The 25,018-nt window shown below is 49.4% G+C and overlaps 1 protein-coding gene across 4 annotated transcripts in view; it reads left to right on the forward strand.

The window, feature by feature from the left end:
- Positions 1–25,018, forward strand: part of AP1B1 (adaptor related protein complex 1 subunit beta 1) — a 57,839-nt gene that overhangs the window by 22,757 nt on the left and 10,064 nt on the right. For 2 of the 4 annotated variants that reach the window (XM_036276407.1, XM_036276408.1), the window contains exons 3-16: positions 146–251; positions 6,594–6,729; positions 7,499–7,744; positions 9,473–9,663; positions 10,728–10,949; positions 14,058–14,178; positions 14,649–14,744; positions 15,771–15,886; positions 16,477–16,642; positions 21,770–21,868; positions 22,217–22,476; positions 23,135–23,336; positions 24,131–24,151; positions 24,780–24,923. In XM_036276407.1, the coding sequence (XP_036132300.1) occupies positions 146–251; positions 6,594–6,729; positions 7,499–7,744; positions 9,473–9,663; positions 10,728–10,949; positions 14,058–14,178; positions 14,649–14,744; positions 15,771–15,886; positions 16,477–16,642; positions 21,770–21,868; positions 22,217–22,476; positions 23,135–23,336; positions 24,131–24,151; positions 24,780–24,923 (2,126 nt within the window). The remainder of the gene's footprint in view (positions 1–145; positions 252–6,593; positions 6,730–7,498; positions 7,745–9,472; positions 9,664–10,727; positions 10,950–14,057; positions 14,179–14,648; positions 14,745–15,770; positions 15,887–16,476; positions 16,643–21,769; positions 21,869–22,216; positions 22,477–23,134; positions 23,337–24,130; positions 24,152–24,779; positions 24,924–25,018) is intronic. The other 2 variants (XM_036276410.1, XM_036276409.1) reach the window with 1 other exon arrangement.

A 25,018-nucleotide genomic window follows, 5' to 3' on the forward strand; every position in this document is an offset into this window, starting at 1 on the left:
ACCCGAGGCCAGGGGCCTAAAGGTGACCTCAGCTGGCAACGTGGAGTGTCTTACCTGCTTCCCTCCTACTCTTTCAGAAGTTGGGGATTGGGAATCACCCCCTGGTAGGTGGGAATGGATCACTCATGTGTGCCTCCTTTTTCAGGGGAAATCTTCGAGCTGAAGGCAGAGCTCAACAGTGACAAGAAGGAGAAGAAGAAGGAGGCGGTGAAGAAAGTCATTGCATCAATGACAGTGGGCAAAGATGTCAGGTGTGCAGGAGTAGGCTGAGGGGCAGCTGGGTTCAGTTCAGATCTCTCCTTGAGGGCATCCCTAGGGACCCATGTCTGCCCTCATCTAGCTCCCTTCATGAATCTCCTTTCCAGACAGAAGGCTTTATTTGCAGAGGGGTCACGAGCTCACATGTTGATGGGGTCAGGCAGTAATGGAGTGAGTGAAATGGACTAGGTTAAAAAGGCAACAAGCGAAGTGGATGTAGTATGAGCCCTGTCAGAAACTCCAGAGGATTGCTGCCAGTTGGGAAGAATGAACCTAATGTGGCCAGGTCTTCTCGTTTTTCAAAAGAATGGAAAGTTGGATTTTTCATTTTAAATCTCCCTGCTTTAGATTGCCAGGTGATATTAAACAAAGAAATGAACACTGCCCACCCAAAACACACCTGCAGCCCTGGCCAGTTTGGCTCAGCAGTTAGAGCGTCGGCCTGCGGTCCAGAGAGACCCGGGCTCGGTTCCCGCTAAGGGCACGTACCTCGGTTGCAGTTTGTCCCCGGCCCTGGTTGGTCGTGCGGGTGGCAGCCACTTGATGTGTCCCTTTCACGTCGATGTTTCTCTCTCTCCCTCGCACTCTATCTGAACAAAAAAGAATGGAAAAGTGTCCTCAGGTGAGGATAAAACAAACAAACAAAAAAAAAAACACACCTGCAGATTGAATTTGTTGAATTTGGCACCAGTTTGCAGCCTCTGCTTTGCATCTGATTACCTGAGCAGATCATGTAGAAGTGCTGCCACACCTTTGTTCACGTTTTTTCTCCTGCATGGAATGTCCCCTTCCTCTTTTCCAAGTACCCAGCTTGTCTTTCCATCTTTAAAAACCCATTCAATGTCTCCCTGCTGTCTTCCTCATCACCCCAGCCCACTGCCCTGTGCACATAGCATTTTCTCTATGTTCCTAATTCTAGGTTATTTTCCTCTTATGTATACTTGTGTTTACCTGCCCACCACATTGTAAAGTCCACAAGGGCAGGGACTGGATTTTACAACAACTTAACACTTGCACAGTGTTTGAGAGTCTGTAGAACACTTTCAGATATGTTTTCCTAGCAGTTCCTTACAGTTCCCATATTGTAGGTAATGATGATTTTACTACCAAAGAAACTAGATGAAAAGAGTATATGACTGCCCAATGGTCACATGGTTAATGGCAGAACTAGGATTCATGCCCAGCCCTTCTGAAATCCAAATCCAGGATTCCTCTCCTCTGTGTTCTCATGGTGCCCAGCCCCCATGCTTCATAGTCCCGAGTGCTACCATGGAGCAGCTCCCCCATTCAGGGTCCCACAGTAGGATCACACTGCTCCAGACTTCTCCATGGACTGCCCTATTCCATTGCCACCTCATCAAGGACTTCCTGACAGCATCATAGGAGAAACAGTTCTGCAGAGGGACCGGCTAAAGACAGGGTAGCAAAGGGATCAGGTGTGTGCTGGAAAACTGGGCCTCTTTCCAAATCAAATTCCTTCCAGGACAAAGCCACTCTCCTTCAGCTAGAACATCACTGTCACCTCCACATAGGAAGCCTCCTTGTTCTCTGTCTCGAATTAGCTTGTCGTGCTGATGTGACAGGTCCAAAAGAGCAAGCGGGCTCATCAGTTGTTTCCCATCTCCTCCCCCACCTTTCTTCCTGGTGTGTCCTATTCCAAGGTGATCTATCAGTTTCAGCGCCAACTAGTCTCCTGCCTGTTGGGGCTCAGGAAATTCACTTTGACCTCTTAAGTCTCTGTGTTATACCATATCCTTACCCATAAAATTGCAGGGCTTGAGAGGTGAGGTGATTCCAGAGACAGAAAATTGATCTCTAACCATATTTTACATCTCAAGCAGCCTGTGACTCTGGGACTGTGAATACCATGTTGGGACAAGTTCACCCAGAATAACAACAGTCCTAGCACAGGCTTTGGAGTCAGATCTGGCTCTCAGGCAGGTTATTTGACATTTATGAACCTCATATTATCTTCTATAAAATGGGGATAATTCTTGCCCTGGCTGGGTAGCTCAGTTGGTTAGAACATCATCCCAGTATACCAAGGTGGCGGGTTTGATCTCTGGTCAGGGTACATACAAGAAGCAACCAATGAATGCATAAATAAGTGGAACAACAAATCAATGTTTCTCTCTCTCTCTCTCTCTGAAAATCAAAAAATTAAAAAAAATTTTTTTTAATGGTGATAATTCCCTGACTTCTCTGGGCTATTAAATGAGATAAAGTATAGCCATGGCTGGTATCTCAGTGGTTAGAGCATCAACCAGTGCACCAAAGGGTTGTGGGTTTGATTTCTGGTCCAGGGCACATAGCTAGGTTGTAGGTGTGATCCCCTGCCCTGGTTGGGGTACTTGTGGAAGGCAACTGATAGATGTTTCTCTACCCCTATCTTACTCACCCTTCTACTCTCTCTAAAAAATAAATAAATAAAAACTAAATGGAAAAAATTATCCTCAGGTGAGGATTAAAAACAACAAAAGACTTCCAGTCAAGATGGTGGCGTAGGTAAACGTGGTATCACGTCCTCCCACAACCACATCAAAGTTACAACTAAACTACAGAACAACCATCATTCAGAACCGCCTGAAATCAAGCTGAATGGAAGTCCTACAACTACAGAATTAAAGAAGCAGCCACATCGAGACTGGTAGGAGGGGCGGAGGCGGAGGGGCTGGCCCCACACCCACATGTGCCGGATAAAAATCAGGAGGATACCTCGGCTGGGAAGGTCCTCCTTGAGGACTGAGGGGGTCCCGGTCCCACATCAGGTGTCCCGCTCAGGGTTTCAGTGCCCGGAAGAGAAGTCCCCATAACCTCTGGCTGGAAAACCTGTGGGAACTGAGGCTCAGGGAGGCTGATGCAGCTGGAGCCCCAGGCAGCTCCTCTTCAAGGGCCCACGCATGGACTTATCGGACTCACTCCCTCTAAGCTTGGAGGGGAGGCAGCTTGAGGGGCGCCAGAGGCATACAGGGAAGAACTGAGCTGTTTGGCACTGGAGAGGGGGCTTTCTCCGGGACAGACGTGCAGTCAGAGACTTTTGTTCCTTTGGTGAGCCCTTCCCTGGGCCAGCAGACAGCAGCCGTATCTGGGACTCCAGAAACCTGGCTCACACAGGTTGCCCCGCCCTCGTGATTCCCTGAGGCCCCACCCCACCCAGTTTTCAGGCGCACCCAAGCTATTGCCAGTTGGTTAACAATAGGATTGGTCTGTCTCGGATCCTGCTTCAGGTTTTCCTAAATTCTTTCAAACGAGCAGCATCTGGTCTCAGCTAGCCCCATACCTCTCGTTAAGTAATGCACAGAAACACAGGGAGGCAGCCAAAATGAGGAGACAAAGAAACAGGTCCCAAATGAAAGAACAGAACAAAACCCCAGGAAAAGAACTAAGTGAAATGGAGATAAGCAACCTAACAGATGCTGAGTTCAAAATACTGCTTATAAGGATGCTCAATGAACTTAGTGAGAACCTCAGTGAACTTAGTGAGGGCCTCAAGAGCATAAAATCGGACCAGTCAGAAATGAAGAAGGCACTAACTGAAATAAAGTATAATTTACACAGATTCAATAGTAGAGTAGGTAAAGCCAAGAAGCACACCATCGATTTGGAATATAAGGAAGCAAAAAACACCCAATCAGAACAGTAAAGCCCTGGCTGGTTTGGCTCAGCGGTTGGAGAGTCGGCCTGCAGTACAGAGACAGAACAGTAAAAACAAAAAAGAATCCAAAAAAATGATAGTGTAAGGAGCCTCTGGGACAACTTCAAGTGTGCCAACATTCGCATCTTGGGGGTGCCAGAAGAAGAAGAGAGAGAACAAGAAATCGAAAACCTATTTGAAACAATAGTGGTAGAAAACTTCCTTAACTTGGTGAGGGAAACAGACATACAAGTCCAGGAAGCACAGAGAGTCCCAAACAAGATGAACTCCAAGAGGCCTACACCAAGGCACATCATCATCAAAATGCAAAAGGTTCAAGACAGAATCTTAAAAGCAGCAAGAGAAAAGCAGTTAGTTACCTACAAGGGAGTTCCCATAAGACTGTCAGCTGATTTCTCAAAAGAAACTTTACAGGCCAGAAGGGAGTGGCAAGAAATATTCAGAGTGACGAAAAGCAAGAACCTACAACCAAGATTACTCTATCCTGCAAAACTGTCATTTAGAATCGATGGCCATATAAAGAGTTTCCCAGACAAGGAAAAGCTAAAGGAGTTCATCACAACCAAACCATTATATGAAATGTTGAAGGATCTTCTTGAAGAAAAAGATAAAAAATATGAACAAACAAAATGGCAATGAATATATATCTATCGACAATTGAATCTACAAACAAAATGAACAAGCAGAACAGAAACATTCTCAGATATAGAGAACATTTTGTTGGTTGCTAGATGGGAGGGGCTTTGGGGGAATGGGTGGAAAAGGTGAAGGGATTAAGAAGTACAAATTGGTTGCTAGACTGCCAAACCTCAAAGAGAAGGGGGGTTGGGGAGTGAGAAGAAATAAACCAAAGAACTTATATGCATATATGCATAACCAATGGACACAGACAACAGTGTAGAAAAAGGCAGGAGGGGGACGGGAGTGGGGAGAAGGGGGTCAATGGGGGAAACATGAGGAACAATCTGTAATACATTCAACAATAAAGATTAAAAAAAAACAAAAAAAACAAAAAACCAGCCCTGGCCGGTTTGGCTCAGCGGTTAGAGTGTCGACCTGCGGTCCTGAGAGACCCGGGTTCGGTTTCCGCTAAGGGCGCGTACCTCGGTTGCAGTTTGTCCCCGGCCCTGGTCCGTCGTGCGGGTGGCAGCCACTCGATGTGTTCCTTTCACATCGATGTTTCTCTCTCTCTCTCTGTTCCTCTCTCTCCCTCCCACTCTACCTGAACAAATTAAAAAAAAGAAAAAAAACAACAAAATAGTGAGATCAAGTACACATGTAAAAAAAGCCCTTAGTTGCCCTGGCCGATTTGGCTCAGCAGTTAGAGTGTCGGCCTGTGGTCCAGAGAGACCTGGGTTTGGTTCCCGCTAAGGGCACGTGCCTCAGTTGCAGTTTGTCCCTGGCCCTGGTAGGGTTGTGCGGGTGGCAACCACTTGATGTGTCCCTTTCACATCGATGTTTCTCTTTCTCTCTCCCTCATACTCTATCTGAACAAAAAATGGAAAAATGTCCTCAGGTGAGGATAAAGAAAAAAAAAAGCCCTTAGTGCCACACCTTGCATATAGCACATGCTCTGATTCTCTGTACATGCTGGCCTGGTTTATTTTTTTCTTTATCGATTTTAGAGAGAAAGGAAGTGAGAGGGTGAGAGAGATAAAAACATCAATGAGAGAGAACGTCGATTGGCTGCCTCCTGCATGCCCCCCACTAGAGATCAGGCCCACAACCCGGGCATGTGTCCTGACCAGAAATTGAACTGGTGACCTGGTGCATGCAACACTCAACCACTGAGCCACACCAGCCAGACTGCTGGGCTGATTTTTTTTTTTTTCCTCACCTGAGGACATTTTTCAATATTTTGTTCAAATAGAGTGGGAGGGGGAGAGAGAGAGAGAGAGAGAGTGCGAAACATTGACGTGAAAGGGATACATCGAGTGGTTGCCACCCACACGACCCAAACAGGGTCAGAGACAAACTGCAACCGAGGTACGTGCCCTTAGCGGGAACTGAACCCGTCTCTCAGGACTGCAGGTCGATGCTCTAAACGCTGAGCCAAACTGACCGGGGCTGCTGGGCTGGTTTTTAGTGGGTATCTGAACTGGCCCCTTGTGAAAACAGCATGGCCCATCCCTGCTTCCCTATAACCCTCCAGAACCAGCAGACTTATATAAGAGGCCACATTAAATATCAGGGAAAGGAAAAACAATCATTTTCATTTATTTAACACCTCTCAGATGTCAAAGATCAGATACCTTAAGTATGTTGTCTTCTTCAATTATCACAAGGGTCCTGTGAAATGGAATTTTATTATACATTTCTTGCAAATGAGGGTTGGGTGAGGGTGGAATGAAGGAATTTCCCCAACTTCAGACAGCTAACAAAAAGCAGAGCTGGATTTTAACCAGGTCTAATGGGCCCCAGAGTTCATCTTTGAACCCTGGGAAAAGAACAGAGGACTTTTTTTTGCTTTTAAAATCACCCTTTGGAATTCCGTTTCTACCAGTGGGTGTTCATGGTAACAGCATAGTTGATGTTCTCCCTTTTACTAGGAGGTCCTGTTATTTTTCTCTTTCCCTACTATTTCCTGTCTCCTCGCATCCCCTCCCTTATTAGCTGCCTGAAAAATCTTTCTCTTCTTTTCTTCGGCCTTTTCCACACTGATACCATTTTGACCTTCTAGTGCCCTCTTCCCTGATGTGGTAAACTGTATGCAGACGGACAACCTGGAGCTGAAGAAGCTGGTGTACCTGTACTTGATGAACTATGCCAAGAGTCAGCCTGACATGGCCATCATGGCTGTCAACACCTTTGTGAAGGTGAGTTGGAGCTTGGTGAGAGGGAGGAGTATGGGTGCTTGCTGCTTCATCTCCCCATTGATCTCCTGGGGTGAGGTACTATGGCCCTGAAGAGAAGCACTCAGGCTCCTTTCCATGCCCTCTGACTCCCAGCCTAAGGGCTTCATCTTCCAGCAGAGGGCTTCTGCTCTCCAGAAAATCAGATGGTACAGACCCTGCTAACTCATTCCACGTGAAGTTGATCCCTGAATGCCCCTGGGATGAGCCATTGCCTGTATCCTTTACCAGGGCAGGATTCAGCAAGTGTCTGAGAGCTTCTATGTTTCCCTTCTAGACTTTGCTCCTTTCTGCATTTTTTGTCCTCCTGATTGAGGAAACAACGAGCACTTAAATTGTCAGCTCTGTGCACCTTTAGAACTGTAGCTCCCCTACCCCCGTTGATGCCCAGTTATGGGTACATGAGACTTTCTGTGGCCCAGTGGAAAGATTAAAGGTTGTGGTGCTGGATAGACGTGGGTTTGAATCATAGCTCCGCTTTGTGACTGGATGAGTTCTCAACCTTCCTGAGATCCTCATCTCACTCACCTGTAAAATAGGAAGAGTATTGTATATCTGCTGTGAGGATCAGAGGTGACAAAGCACAGAGGCCCAGCACAATATCTGGCATATGCTAGGTGCCCATACATGGCACTTTTAATGCTGTTGGCCACAGTTGGTGGGAGATCCCATAGCAGTTGTCTGATGTTGCTCAGCCCACTTCTGCCTCTGGCCAATGGCTGGTCCCCCTCAGGACTGTGAGGACCCCAACCCTCTGATCCGGGCCCTGGCTGTGCGGACTATGGGCTGCATCCGCGTTGACAAGATCACAGAGTACCTTTGTGAGCCACTCCGGAAGTGCCTGAAGGATGAAGACCCATATGTTCGCAAGACAGCGGCTGTATGTGTGGCCAAACTTCACGACATCAACGCCCAGCTGGTAGAGGACCAGGGTTTCTTGGACACACTTAAAGACCTCATCTCTGACTCTAACCCCATGGTAAGCTGCTGCCACCCAGTGCTGCCTCCACTACCTCCTGGTTTGCTTGGGAAGACCTTGGCTTGACCCTCTGCCAGACAGTCTCCAGTTCCTGAAAGTCAGAGCCGTGCTGGGTGGGGTAATTATTTTTGTGCCTGCAGAAGTTCAGGTACCACCTTTGGAGTGAACTAGACCTTGATTCCCTTCTTTGTGTCCTCTCTAACAAATTGTGTGACTTTGGGCAAACTGCCTAACCTTCCATAGCCCTCTTTTCTTCATCAGTAAGATGGATCTAGTTCTGCATGGTTGACAGGAGTGCTGTGAGGCTTAAGCTATAAAGGTAATGTGTCTGGTACAGCCTGGCACACAGTGGGCATGCAACCCAGCCTAGTGCCCTCCCAGTCACTGTCATTGTCATTGTCTTCTCACCAAGACCACCAGTGAGCTCTGAATGTGAGGTGCTTTTACCTTTCCTCACATAGAGGTCACCCTGGAAGTGGCATAGCCTGGACCATAGGCACCAGGGTGTAGCTGGGAGCAGAACTTGTCTCCTCACACATGGCAGTGGCAGAAGTTTGGAGGACAGTTCTACAGGCCCTGTTTGATATGAAATATGCAAAACCCTCAGCCCATCCAGCCTACTCTGTGTCCTACAGAAACAATGATCACACACAGGCGCTGAGTGGCCAGTCCAGGGATGGCCATTGGAACACTGTTTGTCATAGAGGAAAGTTGAAAACCATGTAGAACACACATAAAAATAACTACTCTAGTGACAATGGGTTGAGGGCCCAGCGCTTCACCTGGCAAGCCTCTCTGTACTCTAGCCCCCGTGTGTTTCCAGCAGCACCTGGGACTCTGCAGGGGTCCTCTAGCTCTGAGAAGCACTGTTGACACCCCTGAAGTGAGCTGTCGTAGCTGGTAGACGTGGGCTGTGTTAGGTAGGTGGGAATGCTACCTAACATCCAGGTGGCCAGGCACCTGGAGCTAGATCTTTCTTTTGTTTCCTCTCTTCTTTTTCTTTAGTGCAATGGTTCTCAACCTTCCTAATGCCGCGACCCTTTAGTACAGCTCCTCATGTTGTATGTGGGCATATCTGCATGTGGGCAAACCTGCCTGAAGACGGATAGAGGAGCGTTGTCTAGTTCCTAAGACCATCAGAAATATGTGTTTTCCGCCCTGGCCGGTTTGGCTCAGTGGTTGGAGCGTCGGCCTGTGATACAGAGAGACCCGGGTTCGGTTCCCGCTAAGAGCATGTACCTCGGTTGCAGTTTGTCCCCGGCCCTGGTTGGTCGTGCGGGTGGCAGCCACTCGATGTGTCCTTTTCACATCAATGTTTCTCTCTCTCTCTCTCTCTCTCTCTCTCTCTCTCTCTCTCTCTCTCTCCCTCCCTCTCTCCCTCCCTCCCTCCCTCCCTCTCTCCCACTCTATCTGTACAAAAAATGGAAAAACGTCCTCGGGTGAGAATAAAAAAAAAAAAAGAAAGAAATATGTGTTTTCCAATGGTCTTAGGCAACCCCTGTGATAGGTTGAAAACCGCTGCTTAAATGGCAAGTGCACTTATTTTAGCTCCAGTTTACAGGAGTCAGTAGGATGAGTGCTTAGAGTTGGTCTCTGTGCTCCAGACCCTGCCTAGCAGGTCATTTTTTTCAAGATATTCAACTTCTGACCAACCAGCATCATTAGCCCCACTGCCCCCTGGCCTGTGAGCAGTGCCCTCAGCTTCTGCCCTTTTCACCCTCTAACCAGGTGGTGGCAAATGCAGTAGCTGCCCTCTCAGAGATTGCCGAGTCTCACCCCAGCAGTAACCTTCTCGACCTGAATCCTCAGTCCATTAACAAGCTACTGACAGCTCTGAACGAGTGCACCGAATGGGGCCAGATTTTCATCCTGGACTGCCTGGCCAACTACACACCCAAGGATGACCGAGAGGCCCAGAGGTGAGCAAGCTACCCTTTGTTTGCCAGCCTGACCGGAACTGGTCATCGGGGGTGGCTCTAATCATGAGCTGGGCCTCAAGCCTCTAGTGAGCTCCTTTCCAGGGCCTTGCCCCACAAACCATCCTCAGACTCACCTTGAGGGAGGCCAGAGCCAGGCTGTCAGTGGTGTTCCTACAGGCAGTCAGCTCACTGTTCATCATGGGCAAAGACAGAAGCCAGGACCTGACCTGGGAGCTGACAGAGACCCTGGCCACCTTGGGTTGAGAGAGAAGGAGATGGATAGCATCAGAGCCACCCTTTCTTGAATTCTGACTGTGTACCTGGGGCTCTGCTGGTGCTTCCCATGCATTTGATAATCCTTAAAGCAGCCCTGTAAAGGTGGTCCCATTATTTTTTTAAAAAATTTTTATTTTTTTATTTTTTGTTCAGATAGAGTGGGAGGGAGAGGAAGAGAGAGAAAGAGAAACATCAACATGAAAGGGACACATCGAGTGGCTGCCACCCGCACAACCAACCAGGGCCAGGGACAAACTGCAACCGAGGTACACGCCCTTAGCAGGAACCAAACCCGGGTCTCTTTGGACCACAGGCCGACACTCTAATCACTGAGCAAAACCGGCCAGGGCATGTGGTTTCATTATTGTCCCCATTTTACAGGTAAGGAAATTCCCCTTAGAGAGATGGAAGAAATTGTGCAGGTTACCAGGCTTAGGCTTCCCTGACCGTTGGTCCTAACCAACGTGATATTCTGCTGCTTTTGAATGCCCTTGCTGCAGGGGAAGTAAGGGAGTTGACATTTATCAAGTATGTGCAGATGCCGGGCATTCTGCTGGTGCTTTGTCTCATTTAAGCCCCAGCAACTCTGTGAAGTCAGCATCATCATCTCCATTTTCTAAGTGAGGAAACTGAGGCTTAGAGTGATTTTCATATAATGGGGTCAGTTTACAAGGAGCAAAACAAAGATCTAGATCTTCCATTACAAAAGACATGCTATCTTGATAACTAAAAACAGTGTGTTTCCCCTCGTCTGTCTGTCCTCTTTACCCCCTTGGAACGGACCTCAGTATCTGTGAGCGGGTCACCCCCAGGCTCTCCCACGCCAACTCTGCTGTGGTGCTATCTGCTGTGAAGGTGCTGATGAAGTTCATGGAGATGCTGTCCAAGGATCTGGACTACTATGGCACACTACTCAAGAAGCTGGCCCCGCCCCTGGTCACACTGCTATCAGCTGAGCCTGAGCTGCAGTACGTGGCCCTGCGCAACATCAACCTCATTGTGCAGAAAAGGTACCAGGACTGCCACGCATGTGCAATGTGTACTTCTGGGCGTTCTGTTCCTGGGAACAGCGCTCTGAAGGGAAACTGACTTGTCCCTGTGCAGGAAGTCTCAATAGCTTACAGAGGTTTTCAGCCAAGGACAACTTTGTCCTCCAGGGGACATTTGACAGTGTCTGGGGAAATTTTTTGATTGTCACAGCTGGAGGTGGTACTGGCATCTAGTGGGTAGAGGCCAGGGATTCTACTTAATATCCTGCAATGCATAGGACAGTGAACTGTTTGTCCTTAATATCAGTAGTGCTGGAGTTGAGAAACCCTGGCTTAGCTTAACCAGGTAGCAGGCCAGGTAAAGGCTAGTATGGAGCTTCTTCACCACAGGCAATGGATGGCTCCACAGTCCACAGAGCCCTCAGGAAATGGGGTGTAAGATTATGTGTGTGTGTGTGTGTGTGTGTGTGTGTGTGTGTGTGTGCACGCACACGCACGCATTTTTTCTGGGGACAGAGTCTTTCGCTCTAGTCAAATTCCCAGAGCTTGGAGGACTCCAGGTGATGAGGCGCAGTGTGGATTTTGCATCGGCCTGGGGCCAGGGGAGGGGTATGTCAAAGTTGTTCAGAATGCGGTGCAGCCTATTTCCATCTGCCCCATGGAAACAATTATGGCAAGAAGCCACTGCTCCTAAGGGAAGGTGCCTGATACCCGAAATGGGTGGGGCTGAAAAGCAATGGGAGTGCCGTTTCAAGGGGCCCAGAGCAGGAGGGGCTCTCTGGAATGATCAGTGAGGGAGCTCAGCAGCTCTACAGAGTAGAGCTGGACTCTCAAATTCTACCAGCCTTTTTGGTCAAATGGCTTCCTCAGCAATTAACTCATGATCATCTTTGTGTTACAGCAGCCCTGTTGGTGGCAGTGGGGCTATGTGGAGAACAGGGGCCTCATAGACATTCTCTCTTGGAAGACAGCACACACTCCTTGTCAATGTCGTATCAGTCTGGTTCTTAGGACATTCTTGGGGGCCCAGAGATATCAGTGGAATTGGGACATTTGTGTAGGTTTGGGAATTAAATACGGGAATGCTCTCTGAATGCCTAGACAAAGGGGTGAGACAGGGAATCACAGCTGCAGGGTGGGATTAGTAAGGTGTAGTGACCTATGAATCCCAGTCAGCATTGAGGGGTCCCTCGGCTATATTGAACATGGCAAATCTCTTAAGAAGTTGACTGTTAGCCCTGGCTGGTTTGGCTCAGCGGTTAGAGCGTCAGAGTCCCGGGTTCGATTCCGGCCAAAGGCATGTACCTTGGTTGCAGTTCGTCCCTGGTCTTGGTTGGGGTCATGTGGGAGGAAACTAATCGATGTGTCTCTCCCACATCGATGTTTCTCTCTCTCTCTCTCTCTCTCTCTCTCTCTCTCTCTCTCTCCCCCCCCTCCCTCCCTCCCTCCCTCTCTTCTTTCCTTCTTCCCTCCCACTCTATCTGAAGATAAATGGAAAAATATTCTCGGGTGAAAATTTTAAAAAAAAAGGAAGTTGACTGTTACCAAAGTACCACCTGGTTCAGTCCCAACACGTGGATGGGCAGCTTTGCCAAGTCCTGACTGCAAAAACCACTTCTTCCCCAGCTCAGATCCTGCCTCCCCCACAGGCACAATGGAGGTTCTTTGCTATGCCAGGACCTCCCTACAGCTTGCACAGCAGCATGGAGTACCCAGGGTCCCTCCTTTCTTTTCCATGTTGTGTCTTCTCCCTTCTTCACCATCTGTCCTTATTCCTTTGCCTTCCTCCTTTCTGTTCTGGAAAAGGCGTAGGAGTAGGAGTAGGAGTAGGAGTAGAGGGTGGTGACTGTCATCTTGCTGCCATCTTCATTAGCACTAAGTGTGTAACCTGGTGCATGCCTGTCCACCTCTCAGCTTTCCTCACCTAAGAAAGAGGTGGGTGGTGCCAGAGGAGCAATGATACTGGTGATAGCTCCTGTGTAGCCCGCCATTGCCTTCTCTGAGGCAGCTTGTTGATCATGCTAGATGCTTCACAACAGCCCTTCTATGTAGGTGTCTGTGCCAGAGTCCCAGGACCACCCCACGTTCAGAGATTCACTAGGACTCATGTGAGTCAGCATGTAGTTGTCCTCACAGCTAAAATTTATTTGCTTTTTTTTTTATCCTCACCTGAAGACATTTTTTCATTTTTTGTTCAGACAGAGTGGGAGGGAGAGAGAGAGAGAGAGAGAGAGAAACATCCACATGAAAGGGATACATTGAGTGGCTGCCACCCACACGACCAACCAGGGCCAGGGACAAACTGCAACCAAGGTACATGCCCCTAGTGGGAACCGAACCTGGGTCTCTCTGGACTGTAGGCCGGCACTCTAACTGCTGAGCCAAACCAACCAGGGCTAAAATTTATTTTCAGTGTAGTGAGGATACATAGCTGGGTCATAAGGGAGAAAGACACAGATGGAATCTGGAGGAATCCACGTACAGGTTTCCTTTTGCTCCCTCCCTTCCATAGGGCTGGGGTCACATAGAGCATACTCCTCCCTCAGCAACAAAATGCAGCAACATGGGTGTAATGTCTCTGCCTGGGGTACCTCTTTTAGAGCCATGTAGGTGGCCTTTGCCTGGCACTTTCCCAAATTCCAGACTCCCAGAAGGAAAGCAGGTATTTAGCATAGACCATATTGTTTATACAAATAGTCTAGGCATAGTTAATCACCTTTATCATTTAGGGAATGGTGAGAACACTCCCAAAAGCTGAGTTCCTGGACGCCAGGCCTTTCTAAGACTAGAGACTCAGATCTGCAATGGTAATGCTTTCCGGCACAGTGTCATGCTTGTTTCATGGGTGAGGTAGTAGGGGCCTGAGTCACAAGCTGGGATTGGAACCAAGCCCTGATCCCCAAGCCCATTACCTGGTGCCTGCTGCCTCTTGAATGCAAACTGTCTATTGCTTATATTCCCACGCAATGACCAGTCAGAACTTTGCTCAAGCCAGTCAGTGGGCCCTCTGCCCAGAAGTGTGCAACTCCACCTCACACCCCAGAAATGTTCCAACAAATGTAGAAAAGGTTTTCTCACTGGGCTTAAGACTTGCTTTTTGCTTTTTGGGCAACTTTGCCCCACCACTAGGCCTGAGATCCTGAAGCATGAGATGAAAGTTTTCTTCGTGAAGTACAATGACCCCATCTATGTGAAGCTAGAGAAGCTGGACATCATGATCCGCCTGGCCTCCCAGGCCAACATCGCCCAGGTCAGCAGAGGGTGGTGGCTGGAGGCATGGGCTTTGGTGTTGGACAGCAACACCACCCACGGGCTGTGGTCTCTGGGCAGGCTGCTTTATCTCACTGTTAACAGTTCATCCATGAAGTGCTTAGCATAGGGCATGGGGCTCTGTAATTAAGCATGTAACAAATGTTAAGAGAGAAAAAAATTTGTTCTCTCTGTTACTACTTATCCATCCATTGAAAAGTGGTAGTTAGGTGGGTGTGTTAGCTAGATCAACCTAAACAAGGGCTGTCCAGCCCTCCCAATTAGTCCTTCTCTGCTTTTCTCTTGGGGCACCTGACAGCTTTCTCCCTCCCTCCGGCCTTCCACCTCTAACATCTCATCTTCCACCTCTCATCTTTCTAGAGAGTCTTGGCATCCCCACTACCGAGAAGTATTTCAGGTGGTTGCCCCACTAGATCCCCTCCAATCTCATCCTCTCTTTTTGGGCCATAGGTCTTGGCAGAGCTTAAAGAATATGCGACAGAGGTGGATGTAGATTTTGTGCGGAAGGCTGTACGAGCCATTGGCCGCTGCGCCATCAAGGTGGAGGTAAGGCTCTGGGACTCTGTCCTCAGCTGGGGGAGGGGTTGGAGGAGGGTAAAGTAGCTGAAACCAGGAAACCAGTCTGATTCTAGCAGAATCTGCCAGCTTCTTGTGGTCCAGGAAGGCCTGAGGGTCACTGCTGGAGTCACCAAGACACCCATTGTGCAGATTTAGTTGGGCTTATTCTAGCTCTGTAATCTCCTTTAGGCCTTCAGGTTGTTGCACATGAAATGAACCCATGATAATCATGGATTCTCCTGCAACACTAGCTAAGAGGATGGGCCAGCCTCAGCTGGTGGTAGCCCTGGTAGACTTAGCTTCCACTTCATGAAGCTTTGGGTCAGGGGCTGTGCCTGTCAGAGGTTCTGGTAAGAGTCATGATTCAGCCAATCATGTGCCCCTTTCTCCAAGCTCCCAAGGACTCTACAGACCCCCATGTCCTGACATTTCATCCCATTCTCTGCCTGTGGAAATGTTTCTTAACCACTGAACTGACTCAAATGGGTCCACTGGACGCTGGGGATCCTTGGACAGCTGATCACCCCAGCCCCTTATGACATTTTCTCCTTGGCACCTGTGATGGCATCCTAAGAAATCTCTCCCACAAGGGCATTAGTGCAGCGTACTGGAATGGGAAGGGGCCGGGGGGATGTCCAAACAGAGCTTTTCTAAGTGTTTTTGGTCACAGGAGACCATTTTGGGAAACAAGTAGAGGTGAGGTGAGGTCAGTTTAGAGCATGGTCACCCTGCCCTCAGAGCTTGGCCTGGAGGAACTCCAGGACTCTCCCCACTTTCAGAAACTCTGTTGACCTTCTCCTCAGTCTAATTCTATCTCCCTACGTCCCTGCCATCCTGAGGCCATCCTTTTGTATTTGTTCTCTCACCTGTCATCTGGGGTTAGTGTTCTGTTTTCTCACTGTGACAAGGAAGATGGGCAAGGCATGACTGTTCCCTTAGCCAAGGCACAGTTATTAGAAGTTCTATTGGAAATGGGTACAGGGGCCTTGCCCACACTCTCCTTTTCCCACACAGCAATCTGCGGAGCGCTGTGTGAGCACACTGCTTGATCTCATCCAGACCAAGGTGAACTACGTGGTCCAGGAAGCCATTGTGGTCATTAAAGACATCTTCCGCAAGTACCCCAACAAGTACGTGCCCATCCCTCCCAGTGGGACCGATGTGACTCTGCTGGGAAGAGGGATGGTGGAGGAGCCTCTCCCCTCTCCCTTACTTCTTGGTCACAAACAGAACTTTTAAAAGAAACCCTTGGGCCCTGGCCGGTTTGGCTCAGCGGTTAGAGCGTCCACCTGCGGTCCGGAGAGACCCGGGTTCGGTTCCCGCTGGGGGCGTGTACCTCGGTTGCAGTTTGTCCCTGGCCCTGGTTGGTCGTGCGGGTGGCGGCCACTCAATGTGTCCCTTTCACGTCGATGTTTCCCCCTCTCTCTCTTCCTCTCTCTCCCTCCCACTCTGTCTGTACAAAAAATGGAAAAATGTCCTCGGATGAGGATTAAAAAAAAAAAGAAAAGAAACCCTTGGTTTCTTTTTATTTTTCCTGAGCTGCCCCTTGTCTACTCCCCAGACCAAAATAACTAAAATGTAACACAACTCAAATCCCTTTACTCACCACCCTCTTGGGGTCTTGCAGGGCATCTACTTGTCTCTCTTGGCCCCTGCTAGGCCTCCCCTGAGTTGCTTGAGCTCCTTCAGTGCTCATTGCCATCTGTGTGCTGGTCTCCAGGTACGAGAGCGTGATCGCCACACTGTGCGAGAACCTGGACTCCCTGGATGAGCCTGAGGCCCGGGCTGCCATGATCTGGATTGTGGGCGAGTATGCTGAGCGGATTGACAATGCAGATGAGCTGCTGGAAAGCTTCCTCGAGGGTTTCCATGATGAGAGCACCCAGGTGAGCTGCCAAGCAGGCCAACTCAAGCCAGGGTGTGGGTCATGACCGGCAGCAGCACCACTGAGGTCCATCCTACTCTGAACCCGTCCCCTCAGCCAGCAGGCCTCAGGGCTCTGCCCCTGCTAATACTGCACTGATGGTGTGGACAGACAGATAAGTGATGTGTGGGTGACAGGTGTGGCTCCTTTTCCTACTACACTGCAGTGAGGAGGACATAGAGAATTGTCTGTGATGGTGTGCACTGAAAGCAGGCAACACTTTCTGGTTTTGTTTTCGTATTTCTCTTTGGATTGTTAATGCACTGACTTGGTTCAAAACTGAAAAAATTCAAAAGAATTTTTATAGTGAAAATTCCCTTTCCCACCACTTTCCTGGCCACCAGTTCTCTCAGAGATCACTAATGTTATTTATTGTTTTTTGGGGGGGATACTTCCAGAGAGAGTTTAGGAGTACACCAGTAGGTATAAATATCTCTATACATGTAAACATACACGTAAATGATCAGTATTGTTATTTGTGGTTCATATGTTCTATAAAATCACCACAGACACTGGATTAGCAAGTACTAAACCATTGCTCCCAGAAGAAATATAGAGTTGGGTTCCTATTGGCCTCAGGTTTCAACATTTTCATCTGCTGGTCAATACATAACCTTGTTTTACATGTGTTCCTGTTTAAAGACATTTAATATATATTGTTGGTTCATTCACATTGAAATAATGAACAACAGCATTATAACTCATGCCTAAGTAGAGCACATCTAACACATGTATTTCTCCATAAGGCACATCACAGCTTTTCTTCTTTATTGATTTTTGAGAGAGAGAGAGAGAGAAATCAATTTGTTGTTGCACTATTTATGCATTCACTGATTAATTCTTGTATGTGCCCTGACCGGGGATTGAACCTGCAGCCTTGGGCATATTGGGATGATGCTCTAACCAACTGAGCTACCTGGGCAAGGCATCACAGCCTTCTTGCACTTAGGAACACTAGACAGCCCTTCAATAGTACACTTGGGGGCCATTTTAAACAGAAATCACCCACAAAAACACCAAAATGTGAAAGACATGGCACCAAGTAGACTCTGAAAAGGACACTTGTTTCCTAAGTGAGAACTGAAACAGAAAGGCAGAGCGTTGCCTCATTTGACCTCAGGCAGCTAGGAATGTGTGTTAGGCAACTCAAATTTTGCACTGCTCTGCATGTGTCTGTGAACAACCACAACAGTGCCACGAGAATTGATTTTGGGGTTATGTACATTTTAGCAAGCAGGCAAATTTGCAAATATGGACTCAGCGAATGAGGATTGATTGTCTATATATTTCTTTCTTATTTATTTGTTTGTTTGTTTGTTTGTTTATTATTTATTTATTCTGCTAGAATCCAACCCATGAACCAAGAGGTCGCCAGTTCAATTCTCAGGGCAGATGCCCAGGTTGTGGGCCCTATCTCCAGTGGGGGACATGCAGGAGGTGACCAGTCAATATTCTCTCTCATTGATGTTCCTGTCTCTCTCTCCCTTCCTTTCTCTCTAAAAAAGCAATAAAAACATTAAAGGGGGGAACTGTACATTGGAGATTTTTCTTAGTTTAGAGATTGTTCTGATTTACACTCTTAGCTCAGAAGTGGATAGCCCTCTCTACCTCCTTGCCAGCCTAGTGCATCCTCAAACTTTATTTTTGCCAATCTGATAGTTGAGAAGAGGTACAGTGGTGTAGCTTTGTTTGTGTTTGTGTTTGTGTTTGTGTTTCTGTTCTGAGGGGTGAAGCATCTTTTCATTTGTAGTCCCTTTTCTGGGAACTGTCTGGTCATGCATGGGGCCTTTAAAATGTCAGTTTGTAAGCACAAAAAGTCTTTTCTCTCCCAACCAGGGCATTGTAACCTTATGGGTCAGGGCACGGGCCTTGGAATTAGAGATCCCAGAGCCCGAACACCTCTTCTACCTCTTCCTAGCTCAGTGCCAATCCTTCACCTCTCTGAGCCTCAGTTTCCTGCTTATAAAATGAGGATCATAAGACTATCTCTCATCTTGCTGCAGTGAAAGTTGAATGGGATGCTTTGTGTAAAGTCCTTAACACGTGCCCAGCCCATGATAAGCATTCACTATAGTATTGGTGTTGGTCACAGTTGGTTTAAAAACAAACTAATCTAGGCAGAAAAGGGTACCAACTGACCCCTATAGCTGGTAAGTTCCAGGAGTGTGCCCCCCTGCACCCATGGGTGAGGGCCCTCATGGCTATCTCTGCCTTTCTGGGGTGGCTTCTCCCTTGGTCAGTCTCCCATGAGTGGGTCTGTGAGGAGTTGGGAGTTCCAGACTATAGCTTAGAGATTCCTGTAATTACTTTCTCCTCAGTAGTTCCAGCAATAGTCCAGGCCCGTTCACATTGTCCTGAACCAGTCGCTGTGACTCTAGCCAGGTCTGTCAGACACACATCCCTTGCAAGGGGCAGGGAGGGAGAAGGACGATTCCTTGAAGGAAAGCCAGAGTTTCTATTACCAGAGGACAGGATACATGCTGGGTGGGCTAAAACAAGAGATGTTTATCACAAAGTAATAGTAATAGTTCCCACCAACACCCACTTCCACCTGCCAAGTCCAGCTGCCAGCCTGTCCTGGGGCTGTGTTGACTTGCACCACACAAGCTTCTCTCTTGTCTGTGAGGAGCAAAGCTCAGCCTGGGATGGTTTCTGCCCCTGTAGTTACATCCTGCCTGGGATTACTGCAGAACATGTCCTGGGTTGGTGGGGGTGGGATTCTGCCCATATATTAGAATAAATCTTTTACAGCCTCTTCCCCCTTAGCAAAGCTCTCTATAGAGCCAGGATTAGAAAAGTCAGACAAGAACCCTGGCTGGTTTGGCTCAGTGGTTGGAGCGTCAGCCTGTGGACCAGAGAGTCCTGGGTTTGGTTCCCGATAGGGGCACATACCAAAAAAAAGAAAAGTATCTTTATGCCCTGGCTGGTTTGGCTCAGTGGTTGGAGCGTTGGCCTGCAGACCAGAGAGTCCCGGGTTCGGTTCCTGCTAGGCGCACGTACCAAAAAAAAACAAAACAAAAGAGAAGCCAGACAAGGAAAAGCTGGAGACTGGGGTGTGGAACTGATTTGAGGCTCCTCCTCTGTTGGGTGGCCTGGAGCAGGTTCAGCTTACCAAGCCTGTTTCCTTGTCTCTAGCACAAAGCTCCTGCAAAGCTTCTTGGGTGATGTGTGTAAACTGCCCACTCTACTGCTCAGTAAACAGTAGCTGTGTGGTGGTGGTCTTTTAATTAACTGGCCTGCTTCCTTTGCCTCCTGGATTTACAACACAGTTCAAAGCTTTTATAAGAATACTTGTTTAGTATTTTTCAGTTTGGGAACTTACTTTAGATTGTCTATTTGAGTCCCCTTGTCTTAGGCAACTTGGCCTCTCCAGCCATGGATGGGACGCTCAGAAAGTGTTAGCCAGGGTGTACGTTCAGCCCAGCCTGTGTCTGGCCCCTGTCTGGATGGCAGGTGCAGTGGCATCATTTTAGGAGGGCTGCTGGGTAGGAGGGTGGGAGGAGTTGGGCTTGTGGCCATATCTCCCAGGCAGCACAGCACACCAGACAGTGATGAATGATTCCAGGCAGCCAACTGACTTGGGCTGGGGAGAACTTGGTAAAGTGTCCCTGTGTGGTGGTCATGCTGATACTGATGATGATGATGACAGCTGTTGTGTATTGAACAGCATGCATAATAGATTCTTTACCGTTATTGCCATATTGACTCTTCCATTAACCCTGTGAGGTATTATACCCATTTTATAGATGAGGAAACACACTCAGAGAAGTTAAATGATTTGTGCAGGGTCACCCAGATGGGAAGTGTTCAGTTGAGATGTGATATAACTCTAGCACCAAGTAAGCTGCCATAAATTGCTGTTTTCAGAGCTTACAAGAACCCCCTGAAGTAAGCTACACCTCTATCTCACTGACTGAGGGTAAATGGTTTTTGCTACACTGCTCAGCCAGGGCTGGAAGCCAGTCCCTGGGCCACCTCCTCCCTTAGAAACAGCCAGCCCACAGCTCCTCGGCTATTGGCCCATGTGAAACCAAATTGCAAGGACTCTGGATCACCTAATGTCAGAAATAGAATACCTCCCCCCACCCTGTGTACCAGGATAATTAAGCCATTTGTTTCTGTAAGTGCCCTCCTGCCAGACAGGCCCAAGATGTGCCACCAGCCCAGCCTTGCCCTCTTGCCTCAGTCCTGTCCTTGGCACAGCCCTGGCTCAGGAGCTCTCAGGCTGCCCTCTTATCCCAGGACTGACAAAAGTGAAATGTGGCTAAGGAAGAACTATGTGCAGAGAATTATTTTTTCAGTCAGCAAGTTTTCCTTTAGTGCCTGCTGTGCACTGGGCACTAGATTGCACAATAACCAGGGATACAACTGTGACAGACATGATCTGCCTGCCCTCAAGGGGCTCTCTCCATGGGACAGCCTGGTGGCTAGAAAACTTTTCCAGTACTGTGGGATAGCTAGGAGGGCATGCAGAAGGCTGCAGAAGCGGGGGTCAGTATGAGATCCACGGGGGTGGGGAGGTATTAGCCAGGCTGCGGGCAGCAGGAGGCACGTTCAAGTGAAGGCAGCAGCAGGTAAGAGGCGGAGGCTGGGAGAGGGCTGGGTAGGGATGGTTCCCACCTTCTGGTAGAAGCACAGCTCCTCAACGACAGGCTGGCTCTGGAGGCCCTGCTGGCCCAGTCCCCTGGGCCCACTGGTACCATCTCTGCTTGTTGACAGATGTTCCCTTTAAGAAGCATACCAGCTTATACATGTTGCCTTTTTAAGCTGTGAGCTCCTTGAGGTACTATGAAGCCTGGAGCCCTCATAGGTTTCTGGGACCCCAGGGCAGGGCATCATCCCGGGCCTGCCTGAGGTTGCCAAATAGTACAATGGCCAGCTCCTTCCTGAGTGGTTTAGGGTACTTAGCACTGCCAATACCCCCTGCTGACCTTAGTTTGTGTTCCATGGCCACCCCCAAACCTAGGAAAGCTGGTCTCTGCTTCCTAGGGCCTTTAAACACCCGTTTCCCTCTTCAAGGCCCTTGTTTGATTTCCTACCATCCCCACATGAAGCCCACACTTATTGTCATTTCTCTATCTTCCTGCAGGTCCAGCTACAGCTGCTTACAGCCATAGTGAAACTCTTTCTGAAGAAGCCAACAGAGACCCAGGAGCTGGTGCAGCAGGTCCTCAGCTTGGCTACTCAGGTGGGTGCCTTAGCCTTGTGCCCAACATAACTCTCACTCCAAAGGGGGCTGTTCATCCAAGAAGCCAGACCTGGGTGGTCCTGCCCCTAAGACTGGTACCCTTGTGGGTTTGGCCCAGAGTAATACAGAATCCCTGCTCAAGATGCTCAGGCACAAGCAAATCAAGATGGAATGGGGTCAGGTGGCAAAGTTGAGACAGATTGTAAATGAGAGAGGAGAGGGAAGTCCATGACAACCAGAGGGATTATGCAGGCGGGGGAATGCTGAGTCATGTCCATTTAAACTTTCCCTTTCCCTCACCCGGTTGCTATGCTCTAAGTTTCATTAGCTTCTCCTTACTCCCCCAAGGACTCGGACAACCCAGACCTGCGGGACCGTGGCTACATCTACTGGCGCCTGCTCTCCACAGACCCAGTGGCTGCCAAGGAGGTGGTGTTGGCCGAGAAGCCACTCATCTCAGAAGAGACAGACCTCATCGAGCCCACACTGCTGGACGAACTCATCTGCTACATCGGCACGCTGGCTTCCGTCTACCACAAGCCACCCAGTGCCTTTGTGGAGGGAGGCCGGGGCGTTGTGCACAAGAGCCTGCCGCCCCGGACTGCCTCGTGAGTGAAGGGGGCCAGTTGCCAGGCTGAGCCTCCCCACCTGGTTTCTCAGTTCAGTAGCACAGGTGCTCGAGCTACATGTGATGTCCCCTGGCAAGGCCTGAGTCTGAGGGAAATTACAGTTCTAGCAACCTTTTATTGAATTCTTACTACACACCAGGTGTTGTCTAGGTGACCTCATTTGATCCTTACAACAGATCTGAGAGATGCCCCCATTTAACAGGCGAGGACAGTAGACAGAGCGAGTTTGAGTGCCTGGTGTAGCATCCCACAGCCAGCAGAGCTGGGCTCAGACCCGATTCTGTCTGATTCTGGAGTGCTGTTCCCACCTTCCTCTGCCACTCCACATGGCTGGTTTGGCCTGGTTGCCTAGTCCTCTGGGGCTGGCACCCAGTCTTCTCTGTAGAGTGGGCTGAGTGGTGGAAATATAGGCAGCCCATCCCTTCACTCATCCCCATGAAGCTGCGTCCCCTAGAGAGCCAAAAAATGGATCAGGCAGAGGAGTAGGGAGGAAGAGGAGGCATGAAACATCTCCTAAGGGACAGTGAGAAGACCCAGTGCCTGTCTTGGGGGAGGATCCTAGAGACTGGGAACTCTGACCTCTCTGAGACAGTCTGCTCCCCACCCTTCTGATCCTCTCCCTCCTGTGTCCCCAAAGGAGCGAGAGCACGGAGAGCCCTGAGACGGCCCCTGCTGGAGCACCCTCTGGTGAGCAACCAGATGTCATTCCAGCCCAGGGTGACCTACTGGGTGACCTCCTCAACCTGGACCTTGGCCCCCCGGTGAGCGGCCCACCCCTGGCCACCTCCTCAGTGCAAATGGGAGCTGTGGACCTTCTTGGTGGCGGCCTTGACAGCCTGGTATGTTCTGGGAACCCCTCTAGATGCCGTTGATAATGATCTTCAGAGGAGCAATCATTGAACACCCTTTCTGTGCTAGGCAGCACTGCCTGTGAAGGTGATCATGTAACTCCCTACTTATAGTTGAGAAAACTGAGACTTAATGAGATCAGGAGACTTTCCCTCCAAGAGAACACAGCTGCTAAATGGCAGGCACAGGACTTAGCCTCTTGTTGGGCCACTGAACCCCAAGAGACCTGGGGCAGTGTAGGGCTAGTTCTACTCCCTTCCCCTGAGTCTGACCCTGCAGGTGCCTTGGCCCTGTAAGGTTGGAGGAGCCAGATCTATGCCCATTTACCCCCATGCCCTGCACAAACTAGGGCAGCAGCCCAGCAGGCTTGAGAGAGGCCCATTAGAAGTCAGGGACAGTTCTCACCTGTAGAAGGGATGGTGAGACTGGCCTGGGTCTCTCCCTGGAACTTCTTCAGGTAGCTGATAGAGCCAGGTAGAGGGGGCAGCAGGGCCCATGTCACTTATCCATGCCCAGCTCAGGTCCTCAAGGCTGTGGCACAGAATGTGGGTGGTAATGTAAGAGCAGGGGGCTAGTGCTCATCATAGAAATAGTCTAGGCCCCTCCAAGGCCCAGTACAGCCTTGCACCAGACTCATCTCGGATGGGCAGTAGTAACTAATCTTTTCTCTCTTTCCCTCTCTCTATCCCCCCCTCCACCTTGTCTCTCTCTGTGTCTTCCTTCCTGGCTTTTCTCTCTGCATGTGGCTGCCTGTTCTCTTCACCCTGCCTGCTTCTGCTTGGAGATGGGGGATGAGCCTGAAGGGGTATGGTTCAACCCTTTCGTCACCAAGCCTTCGTCCCTGCTCCTCCTGAGAGCGCTGGCCTAACATCCCAAGGGTCAGATGATGTCAAAGCAGTCCCTCCCTGCTGAGCCCTGGCCTCTGTCCAGTGTCCTGGCAGCCTCTGCTGACTGCCTGGCATCCAGCTGTCACTGGGCCCTCAAATCCATGAATTCCTTGTCCCATCCTTACTACCCTATGACAGAGTTGCCTTGTCATCCTGAGGATCACTGGTCCTCTGTCCCCATGGGCCCTCTCTAATATCCTGGAGGGCACACTCCCATCTCCTTAGCACAGCCCTCTCACAGCAGTGTGCCTCTGGTACCCCTTTTATCTATGGACTGAGTGTTGGTCTGCAAGTGTCCCCAGCTTTCCCAGAGGTCACCCCTAAGGCTCGAGATTTGCTGGGTAGAGGAGGGCTTGGCCTCTCTTCTCCACTCAACTCACTCTTTCTTATTTCTGCAACTTAGAGTTGATGTAACAGCAGCTTTGCAGGACCCCCTCCTGGTCCACCCACCCTATTTTCTAAAGAGCCAGGTGACTACACTTATCCCAGGCCCCTGATGACCCTGCCTCAGGTGCTTACCACTGACCCCTTCCCTTTCCTTTCCAGATTGGGGGCCCCAACTTCGTGACACCCCCAGCAGCAGCAGTACCAGCCAACCTAGGTGCACCCATGGGCAGTGGCCTGAGTGACCTTTTTGACCTGACCAGTGGCGTGGGCACCTTGTCAGGATCATATGTGGCCCCCAAAGCAGTAAGTACCATGCTGCTTCTCTTGGCAAGAGCAGAGAGGTTAGAGACCGGTATGCGGGCTCCTTAAGTGGCTCATTGTGCAGAATCTGCTTAGGC

The sequence above is a fragment of the Molossus molossus genome, unplaced genomic scaffold (assembly GCF_014108415.1).
Source record: "Molossus molossus isolate mMolMol1 unplaced genomic scaffold, mMolMol1.p scaffold_m16_p_22, whole genome shotgun sequence".
Classification (NCBI taxonomy): domain Eukaryota; kingdom Metazoa; phylum Chordata; class Mammalia; order Chiroptera; family Molossidae; genus Molossus; species Molossus molossus.